General features: G+C 37.6%; 1 protein-coding gene across 2 annotated transcripts; it reads left to right on the top strand.

Moving 5' to 3' along the window:
• Nucleotides 1–6,632: 6,632 nt before the first annotated feature.
• ccl25a (chemokine (C-C motif) ligand 25a) lies at nt 6,633–9,097 on the top strand. Of its 2 annotated transcripts, none has more exons than XM_032532401.1 (5): nt 6,633–6,890; nt 7,469–7,554; nt 7,847–7,964; nt 8,087–8,207; nt 8,488–9,097. In XM_032532401.1, the coding sequence occupies exons 2-5, from the start codon at nt 7,491–7,493 to the stop codon at nt 8,509–8,511; spliced, it is 327 nt and encodes a 108-aa protein (XP_032388292.1). In that variant the 5' UTR covers nt 6,633–6,890; nt 7,469–7,490; the 3' UTR covers nt 8,512–9,097. The 2 variants fall into 2 exon arrangements, with proteins under 2 accessions (XP_032388292.1, XP_032388293.1); XM_032532402.1 differs by having other exon boundaries at nt 6,841–6,890; nt 7,385–7,554.
• Nucleotides 9,098–11,722: the final 2,625 nt, after the last annotated feature.

Below are 11,722 nucleotides of genomic sequence, written 5' to 3'. Positions count from 1 at the left end.
TCATGGATTTGGTGTTTCATCATGTTTACATGTATACACACGGTGGTGCAGTGCTGCCTCACAACAAGAACGTTAATAGGTTTGAATCTACTATTGAGCTGGGCAAAAACACCTTTGACAACTATGACACAAACAGACCTGATAATTAATATGCATGTTAATTATGGAAATGGACAAAAGAAAAGGAATTTTAATCAAATGAGTTTCTATTTCAATGAGTAATTTCAGTAAACAGACTTAATTAACAATAGCCTGCTGAGTACCTTCAAATGCAAGCATGAATCATATATATTTACCGCTTTCAGTCCATCTTTTCTGGACATTGCCTGACATTTATGTCTCATCCAACTGTTTTCATATGGATGTTTTTTACAGCTTTGTGTTGTGTACAACTGTTTGAGATGATCTGCTGCTTTGCATGTACATCTTTTATTTTTATTTTTAAGCCAAAGCAGTTTACTTCACCTGCCACTGGAGGGCAACAACATTTTAGCTTTAAATTTTAATGCTGGAGCTAATCCTTCTTTATACACAGTTATACAACACTGTACATCATACTAATAAGCTTGTTCAAACACCTCAGTGAAGCTATAATGTTTTTTTATGGCTGTACTATTCTATCAACTGGAAATATTCTAAATGTCTCATGATTCATATTTATATAAATTTCCAGACATAACATAACAATTGTATAACTGAAAAAGTAGTCCATAACATGCTTTTCAGTGCTTGCAATTCTTGAGCAGGTTTTAAATAAATTATTTGAACAGAACACTTTACTTTATCCAAGTTGGTGTAATTAAATCAAGAGCAATGGAAGTTCACAGAATTAGGAACTACAAATATAATTAGATAATTAAATTAAAGCAATAATTACAATCATAACTCTTCTCTGTTGAGGCTAAAAATATTAATTTGTCATGCTCTCTCTCTCTCTCGTTTCTTTGCCGTAAAAGGGTCTAAGTAACAGCCCCTGCACAAATGTGCAATGTTGCAACATAATGAAATGTTTCCATTAGGAAGTGACCAGGTGCCAGATAAAGTAGTTAAGCAGAAAACACTGGGCAAATACAGCACAGACATAAACATAAACCAGTTGTTTGCCTTTGTTATTTCAATTATGGGGCAGCTGGCACAGGCGGTACATGTCAAAGTGTCCTTGGGCAAGATACTGAACCCCAAATTGCTTCTGTATGAGTGTATGTGTGAATGGTCCCTGTACAGTGTAAATCAATTTATGGTTAAGGAACACATATGGGGCACATTTCACAAGAGGTTTTATTGCACAACAACGACCAAAAGTTTTCAGCAAGAATCATGCTTCAAATTTCCCTTCAGGCAGAACTCAAAACAAGTCACTGCACGTGTTTATGCTGTTTGCCACAAAAGCCCTCATCTGTCAGGGGAGCTTGGCTTGTGCTTCGAGCCATAACACTTTCATTTCTTTTCTTATCCATCAGCCTTGTCCAATGTCCACTGCAAATCAGTGAGTCAACATTTTTATTGGTTGCAGGCCAGGGAGTTTAACTCTCACTAACCTCTAATTATACTCAGCTAAACAAAACTGTCTGTTACCATCCAGTGCAGATTTCTAAACATGCTCTGTAACACTATTGTTATAATATAGTACAAGTGGCTCAATCAGAGACCGAAAAAAAGCTGAAATCCTGTCCTCCTGATAAGTATAATATGTTTATAATAATGACATGTGCTGCTTGGAAGTTCAACAAGACCATCTCCACACTATTATATAACAGACTTTTTTCTTTCTCCCATTGTAACTCACACCTAAAGACAAAACCCAGGGGAATTTCACTGAAAAAAACTAATTCAATTATGATGCAAACATTCTTTCACAAAACCCAAAACCATCTCACTTGTTGAGTGGTTTAATATTTGATCTTATCTTCTAAGCAGTGTCATCTGAAGAACACAGCTTCTGGGTAGAGCTAAATACAGCAGAGTGATGAATAAATTAGAATAAATAAGAATGCTAGATTAAAAAAACCCACAATGGAGCAACGGAACAGCTCGAAATTTCAGGTACATTTTTCAAGTAATTGTGTAGGATTTTCCTGGCTAACAAAACTGCAGAGACCTAATTCCAGAAAGAATTTGAATATTGGACGTCTGTGCAAAACTCCAGATTACGTTTGTTGACGTCCAGTGCCTGCATTTTTTTTTTTTTTTACTTCTGTCTACAATATCTGTGCATGGCAACTGTGGTTGAGGTTAGATACACCTAATGGTTAAGGTAAAAAGAAAAAAATGAGTTGCAGGTCTGCGAAGGGAAAGGAACTCCAGCTGCCCACAAAAAAGTCCGATACATTATGATACACCCTTACTCATGCCTGCATAAAGAGAACATTCCTTATGGATGTAGATCGATTTGTCTAATCTTAATTCCTGAATTCCTTTGCTCCCCCATTAAATATCACACAGGTATGCTAAATTTAGACTTCTATACCAAAGTGCTTTTTAAAAATACTTTTAAAAATTGTATTTTTTATAGAAGCAGAGTAGGGATTTCTGACACAACTTCACTTCCAAGGTGCATAGAGAAGGAAAAAAGTCTGAAAAGGTAAAACTCCAGCAACACTTGTACACAGAACAGCTTTGTTGTTTGACCGATGCGTTTCGGCTTGTGGCCTGTTTGTTTGTTTTGTTGTTGTTATTGCTGTTTTCACCTCGGCTAATTATGGGATTGCCTTTGTTGGTCATTTCTTTTTATATTTTTTGTTGCTGGTATCAGAAAAGTAAAGTAATTTCTGGATTGAAGGGAAGTTTGCTGTCTAGTACATTCCTGCCTCCAATCTTCTACAGATTGTGAACACATCTCTTTTCTTGCTCTGGCTTCCTGTGCTTCAAAGAATTGATTTGAAAGTACTTTTGCTGGTTTATAAATCACTAAACAGTTTTGGGCCAAAATACATTTCTGATCTGCTACTACACTATGAACCACCCAGATCTCTCAGGTCATCTGAGGCAGGTCTGCTTTCTGTCCCCAGAGTCAGAACTTAACAGGGGGAAGCAGCTTCAGTTTGTATGCTCCTCATGTCTGGAACAAACTTCCAGAAACCTGCAGATCCTCTGCTTCTCTCAGTTCTTTTAAATCAAGGCTGAAGACATTTCTTATTGATGTTGCCTTTCTTTAAATGACTGTTCATTTCTTTAATGTTTGATTTCTTATACTGCTCTGCCACTTTTTATTCTTGTGTTTTATCTGTTTTTATTTTTTAACTGTTTTTTAAATGTTTTTGTGTAAAGCACTTTGAATTGCCCTATTGCCATACAAATAAAGCTGCCTTGCCTTGCCTAAGACATCTTTTGATCTTGATGATGTTTCGTAATCTAAAACAGTCAGGGCAAAGTTAATCTTTAATCAAAACGTATCACATCAACTTATCAGAACCTTTTGACATGAACATACAGTGTATGTTTTTTATTTGCACATTCATGCTCCAAGCAGGAGAGAAACCGTTCTGTCCTTATCTCTACTGTATTTGTTTTGTACTGTGTGTCAAACTAAAGTTTCTAACACACTGCTAAATGGCTTCTTGGAGATGTCTACTTGCAAAACTATAGCAACAGTGATGGGATAAAAAAACATATCGTATTGTCTGAATGGAATGCTGAAGACAACATGTATCATCACACGGCCTGGGTCCAAGTGCCTTTGGCAGTGGACCATCATCTCCTGACAAATTTTCAATGCCATTAATCCATCACGATATTTTTTCAATATGTAAACGCAACCAGGAATACAGATAACCACAGCCAACTTTCTAGTTTTTTTCTCTTTGTTCAAGTTGCGGGTTGCTTTGCCAACAAACGTTAAGATCTTTTTCTGTTTGTATTGTGATCAAAATAACATGCCTAGCAGAGAGCAAGACCACAATTGTACAGCAAATCTGAGGCAAATAGTAAATAAATTACAGCAAATCAAATTTATATGAACTCCTTTAATGTTTGGGTGGGAACTGGAAAGATACACACAATTCTCAGATTCTTTTTAGAAACATTGTTGGCCTTTATTTGATAGGACAGCTAAAAACAGGAAAGGGGAATAGAGAAGAGGGACAGCATGCAGCAAAAGGCCATGGGTCAGACTCAAACCCGGGCCACTGCGGTAAGGACTGGGCTTTAGTATATGAGGCAGACTCTCAACCAGGTGAGCTACCAGGATGCTGGAGTAAACGTGTAGTAAACAACAGAAGTGTGCACCAGTATCCTGCAGGTAAAGGAAATAAAAAGGGCAGGTTCAGGATACACTTCATTGGGCTGAGCAGGGTGTTTGGATGTGAGTAAAAGTATAAACAGTGAACAGTGCTCTTTAATGTCCACTCAGGCACTCAATGCTCATTAACATCTGTCACAAAGCGCTCAGCAAAAATTCTCCGTGAAAGGAACACGGATGCCTTTTGTCAGGAGCTAACAGGAAAAGCTTTGGGTGGACATGCGATATGGCAATGCTGACAAGTGTTTTTAATGCAAAGCTTCTTACCTGTCAGATCACAATATGACTAAAAGAAGGTTACTTCAAATCTGGTTTACATCTGAAATTCTGAAGAAGCTCTCCTGCATATGATATGGCATGAATGAGGGAGTCAACAGGTTTTTACATGAGACATCAGCCCAGTCTCATGGCAGTTTGTGAAATGGTGACGTTATTTGATCTATTGATTAGTGTACAGAGACACGATTTTCTCATTTTGTTTGTGGTGGTGAGCACGAATTTTAAAGCAATGCTTTTCATGGGAAGCACTTTTTGTGATAACAGCACGATTTCGGTGGCGAGTGGCATTGAAAAGCCAAAAATCTGCGCAGGCCTATAAGAGGGGTGGTGGCTTTCCCTGTTGTTCTTTTCCTAACCACAACCCTCCCGTTGTTGTAGTGCGTCCTGCGTGTGGCGGTCAGTCCGCCGGCTTGTAGCGTATCATTTTCCTGTCTTGTTGCGTCCCTCAGAGACCACAGATCGTGTCCCGGGGGCCATTGTTCATTTTGTGGTGACCACCCCGAAATAAACGAGAAAATAGTGTTACTCCTGACGAATCAATAAATCAAAATCTTGTGACCATTTCACAAACTGAAGTGAGACATGGTGCATTTTCACACATTTTTGGTTTAAGAAGCCTATGGGCCTACATCAACTAAATTTTGTAATTGCTTTATTCAAGTCGGTATAAGGTGTTTTAAAACAGAAAGGCAATAGTGATATAAGACTAATAAAGTTGACACACATAGGGCAATAATTCTAGACATACTTTAAAATACACGATTTTAAAAACAGTGACTTTTTCCATCCTATTTCTCGTTGGCTCCAAGGTTCCAAACAAGTCTTTCAGATTTTAAATTGACAGTTCAGACAAGCTTTATTGATTCTGAGAAACAGCTTTTATGGCCTTATAAAACTTGCTCTGTGCCATCTGTTGGGGACTCGGGGACTTCCACACACAATTAGAAGTAAATCAGCAACAGCATCACTTTCACCTTTATACTGTACATCATCCAATGTTCTCTAAATGACATGCAATGTTCATGTTTCACACTCAAAAAGCTAACCAGAGACAGTGAATGCAATTCATCTCAGCATTGAAAGAATGCATAGATAAATAAAAATGACTTACCAATAAAACAATACCCACAAAATAGATATAGGATGTCTTCTATGACAGTGTGCATGGTGGTCATTCTGTATATCATCAAATGAAGCTTAGAAATTACTTTAAGGCAAGTTAACAGGTTGATAGTATGATTTCTCTAGAAAACCAATCTGTCATTGTATGTATATAAAAAATTAATTAAAATCCAACTGAAACAGATTTGTATGTAGAAATATTGAAGATGTCTCCAAAAATTAAATAGAAGGATTTCACTGTAACACCAGCTAGCATAAGTACAGGGGCAGGGGACAAACTATAATCTCAGGACCACAATGCCCTCAATCTAAAGTTTTTTTTAAAATCTCTTTATACTCTAGAGGCATGCATTTTAGTTTTTCTGTTATTTGTTTTAAAAGTTATTGAATATATTAAAAGGGGAAGGGGTTTACTGACAAGTGTGATTGTTAATTATGCTATTTTGTACTGTACATTACTCTAGTTGGACCTACATAATACTTTTTGTTTGTGCATTTAGATTTATGAATTTAAGTGCCTGTGCATGTGCACATTCCATGGTGAAAATGCATGTTCATGTACATGTGCATAATATATCTAGTGTATATGTTGTACTGTTATAATTGTTATAATGATATCAATAGATATTTGGTGTTTCTTCCTTTCATATAACCTGTTTGAGCAAAAACATCAATCTAATAATGGAAAAAGGACACACTGATATGAGTGTGAGCTTGCATTCAAAGAGAAACACATCATTTGAGATACAAATATCTGGTCTGTTGCTTATTTTAACAGCCATTACAACTATATAATGCCAGGATGTTTGGCAGGATAAGCTTTAACAGTTTCATCTCAGCACAAATATGTGACTACCTAAGTCTGTTATTCCATCCTTTGTGTAAATGCTTTTCTTAAGTGCAATGATTTAACCAGAAGAACTTTTTGGATAAGAGTTTAAGAACAAGTTCTTTAAGAACGAGTGGAATACACACCTTTTTTCAACAACCATTGTGGAAGACTGAGTGTTTTTTAATATGTAGCTGTCAGTGGGAGGGGAGGTTAAAACCTTTCACTTTAACCTTAACTCCAAAATCTTTTAGGAAAACATTTCAATATTGGTTCGGGGAAAAAAGAAAGACGAGTCGAGGGGCAAAGGTGTGTTGCGTTTATGGAAATATGATCCATGCCCCTGAGTCCTTTATAAGAGTGTCTCACCTCACCTGCACAGACACAGGAAGAGAGCAGCAATTTACACCTGGAGCTTCAGAGGTAAGAAGCCTGTTAATTCTAACATAAAAAGAGACCCTGCATTGTTTTAATTTGAAGGAATGGTCATTTGTATTCTTTCAGATAAGATTAAGATTTATATAATTTGTAGACGTTTTGTTTGGGTATTCTTTACTTTACTTTACTTTATTTTAAAAGTAAAAGCACACACTAAATCAATGTAAATGTGTCAGATTTAGCCAAAAGGCAATTTCTTTTTGCAATGTCACGGCAAGTTAATGTTGTTGTTGTGCCTTAACTCCAACAGATTTGAAGTCAAAGCACACATTTCATTTTGTTTCTTACAACAACAAAAAAGCAAGAAATGGAAATGGAAACATTTATGCCATCAAAAAGAAATTGGTTCATTTTTTAGAACTGTGATTGTTTTACTCAACAGGTGTCAACATGTCCTCAAATGTAAAGAGACTCAAATGTAAAGAGATTTGTTTAACAACAGGGAGTATAAGAGAGCCATTGTGACATATTTTCTAAAGGTTCAAGGTTTCAAAGGTGTGGGAGATTCACAGAGTGATAAGGCTGATTGCAGATCATTTTTGCATCCATCTGACTTCTTTCAGAACTGCAACTACAGACTGCACCATGCGCTTCCCCACGCTGTTCATCCTGCTGATCCTATCTTGTCTTTGCCTTGCACTGGCACAAAGTAAGACACTGTAAAAGAGCAGCTGGTATCTGACAGTAGTGTCACATAGGTGGCATTTAATACAGAGCAAAGATAAAATGATGAGGCAGCTTTGTTGCCTCAACAACTGCCTGGGCAGATGTGGTCTGACTGTGTACTTATTGACTTGTTAAGACCTTTAGCATTGTGTCAATTTCCTATTGATTGAATTATTTGATTGTGTTGTACAACTAATCGTATACTGTACATACTGAAGTGGTGCTGGATTGTACTGAATTTCTAACTTTACTGTACTGGATTTCTAATTCTTCAGCATCTTTTGACGACTGCTGTTTGAAGTATGTGAAAAGAATGAGCAAACGCACTCAACTACATGCAGTGAAATACAGACACCAGGTGACAGACGGAGGTTGCAACATCGCTGCTGTAATGTAAGTACACATGCACAGACAATGAGAACATCCACTTAAAACAAACGTGTTTAATATTTTAACAGAAGTTTTCTATCACTGCTACTTCAAAGAATTGTTTGTTTGCATCAATTATGCTCTAGCTTCACCATGAGGAAGGGGGTTGAGTTTTGCACAGACCCCAGAGACCCATGGGTCAAGAATCTGATGATGAAGATTGATGAAAAAAGACAAAACAAGGGCCGCATCAGGAAACACGGGAAGGTGGGTGATTACTGAAATTTTTGCACTGCATCATTTTGTCAACGTTGTTTTCTTAAAACCAGTGACAAACTCTACCAGTGCAGTATGGATTTTTCAACCAGTTTCCAATGGAAATCATTGTTTTTAATATATCCAGAAATTAGTGTTTGCATCGTGACGTAAGAAAAAACAAGGCATGTTGCTGCTCTAGCATCAACAAAAATGACACATTTGAAAGTGCTTAAAACTATTTGAAATATGTGTGAAGTGGTGTTCAAACGGATGTCTTCGCCCTTCACAGCCTCAAAGGTCGCCCAGAGGCTGAGGGTGACCGCCTGCGACAACGGCCCCAAGTCGTCTTTCTTCAATCTGCCAAATCTTGTCAAGCAACACATGGTTTTATGGTATCTTACTGGAAGACAGTTGAAGAAGCTGGCCAAGGAAATCTTGTAGCATTACTTTTGCTTTCACTCTGCAGTCAGATAAAGGTCAAAGCTTGGGTAGAATCACAGCAACACCTGTCGTTCAGTGTTGGACTGCTAATGCTGACTGGCCACCACACACATATAAATGCCTTCCATGGCAAGGCTGCTTCAATGAGAATATTTGTGACTGTTTTCATGAGGTATTCAATAAGCTGTTTAATTCACGGTGATGGAGTGTACATGATAATAATACGTATGTAATATTTAGAGTATTTCTTGCATGATATGTCTAAATGTCCAGCCTATACTTGTTAAAACACTAATTGTTAAATGTAAATGCCTTTTTGAAATGTTTGACATAAAAAAGGAGAAACTCCTGTCTTAATTTCTTCTAAATAGTTCAAATGTCTGTTTTTTTCCCCGTACATTTTGTGTTTTATTACGTGAAAACATTATTACAATAAACTTTCTTCACGTCCCTCTCAGTGTTGTTTAAAGATTCATGATTATGTTTACATAAATGTTTTTACACAGTGTTTTCCTCTTGGCCCGATTATGGTTTATTCTTTTATGTTGTTGGAATTTAAACACATTTTAACACCGTATTTTCTGGGAACAATATGTAAAACGATGAGAAGAAAGAAGAAAGGAAAAGAGGCAGCCCCTCTTTTGCAGCAACGCCCTGATCACAATGCACACACAGTTGCACACATTCATACCTGGAAGCTGCCCAGGAAAACCACAGTCTGATCTGTTGGCCACTGAGCAGCGGGTTTTTAGGATAAGGGCCTTGCTCAAGGGCACTTCAGTGGTGGTAATAAGGGAGGGACAAGCGCAAACAATACAGTGGTAACAATCTAAATGTTTACTTTAAAAGGCTGAGTTTGAGTTTGTCTGCACATGGTCTCATTTCAAGGTTTTTTACGAGGTTGCTATGAAGTACAATTCTCCTCCTTCATCACCTGATGAAGGAGGAGTATATCATTATACAATAATGATACAATTTTATAATTTATACTATTAAAAAACAAATGCCTGTAATAACCCAAGATTTAAATATTCTGATTGCAACTGCAGTGAAAAAAGCAGGCACACATAAAGCTTCAATGAGAGTTTGTGTGAATGTGATGTGATGATTTACACCAAGCAGTATCTGATCTGACATGGTACTGGATTTACTCATTAATCTATGTCTGTTACTCTCTCATCTCCATAAGCATCCAAAAGAACTGCTGGGACATGCAGCTGATAAAATCTCACTATGAGTAACGCAGTGTGTTTGACTGCGCTGTTCATGGAGATTTATGACTTCCACACATTTAGCCTTGCAGAGGTTTTATCTTGCAGACTGTGTGTGATCCATAGCAACATTATCAGACAATACAGTTCCTGTGCACTACAATGTTATAATTATCTGATGCTTGTTGGTTAAAGGAACGGTATGAACACATTTTCTAAGCTAATGTGGACTTGACTGAGAGGTGAGAGTCGAAAAGAAAAAAATGTTTTTTAAGTAGCGCAATCAACAGAAACAAAAAAAAAAGCAAAGAATCCTCCATGCACGCAGGTAAAGTATCTGTTTGAATAGACTGCCAACATTGCCCAAAGGCAATGGTGATAGATAACCTGACAAATCCATAACAATTATCAAGACATTAATAGCATATACCGTTTTGATGGGCATCCAAAATTGCATTGTATAACTAATAGATGTACCAACCCCAGAGGTCAAAGAATTGGGTTGCAGCATGAAAAGGATTTTGGTGCAGCGGCTTTCGTTTCTTCTTGTTTATATCATAACAGACAAATGTGCTGTGCTCTTTGCTTTTGCATGCTGGGGCACAAAGAAATAGCTGGTTGGCATTGTGATCAGAAATTTTAGCTTTTGTTCTTTTATCCAGGGGAAAATACCATGGAAGAAAAACAGACAGAACCAATATGTGGAGGAATCCCTTTGCACTAAAACAAATCTGACACATTACAGGAAAAAGCATGATTAAGCACATATAGAGCAGAATGTTTTATTTGAAGATTATCAGAGACCACAGCCACCCTGACCACAAACTTTCAACTGCTGTCGGCTGGCAAGTGGTACCGACACACACACACACACACACACACACACACACACACACACACACACACACACACACACACACACACACACACAGCATGTTGAACTGTTAAGCCTACGCCCAAAACCCATCATGGCAGCTTATTTATTTTACTGTATTTGCAGAGTCATAAGTAAATGTTATTATATTGTGCTAACATGTGACAGAAATATTTTTAACACCAATGACTGACAATGGTCAGTAAAGGTCAATGTCAAGTTCAATTCATAATAGGGTTCATCCCTTAAGTTATTAAAAATTAAGATGTTTACATTTATACCTGCATTTTTACTGTTTTGATAAAATGACAAATACAATACATTTGAAATATAATGACCTACCAGAGTAAAAAATTAACAATTTGGCAGAAATAAAAATGACTGATTAAATTCAGATATTAACTCCACATCTTTCTTTGTATAAAAAATATGTAATAATTTTACAAAAACAAACAAAAACAAAATTGGGATCTACAAAACTGATGGATCCCCACCTGCTTCTTGTCATGGTTGTCAGATTTATCTGTCGTATAATCAATAACATAATAAAACGAGACTGGGGCAGGGCATGCAGCCCGATCCGGTTGGGGAGAGGTCCAGCCCGACCAGGCTCCTCTCTTTACCTTGTCTCTCTTGGTTTTGCTATAATAGTTTTAGACAGCTGGGGGACTTCTTTTGACACACTGAGCTCCTCTCTCCTCTATCTTTCTATCTTTCCATTTTGTGTGCATCCATGTCCCAGAAATGCTTGTTACTAACCTAGCTCTGGGGACTCATTCCCCGGACTCCTTATGTTCTTTTTCCCCCAGCATGTTTCCTCGGATCAGGGAAGCTCCAAAATCATGTTTGCAGCTGTCGCCATGGTCCCGCTACACGTTCTGCGGTGCCACGTTACATCCTGCTACGCTGTGCGGTACCCAGCTACGTCCTGCTACGTCCTGCTTTGCCTTGTAATGCCGCACAGTGCCCTGCTATGCCATGAACTACTACAAAGAACT

This window comes from Etheostoma spectabile, chromosome 12 (genome assembly GCF_008692095.1).
Source record: "Etheostoma spectabile isolate EspeVRDwgs_2016 chromosome 12, UIUC_Espe_1.0, whole genome shotgun sequence".
NCBI lineage: Eukaryota > Metazoa > Chordata > Actinopteri > Perciformes > Percidae > Etheostoma > Etheostoma spectabile.
The sequence above is the reverse complement of the archived record's forward strand: the minus strand, read 5'-3'. Positions and strand labels throughout refer to the sequence as shown.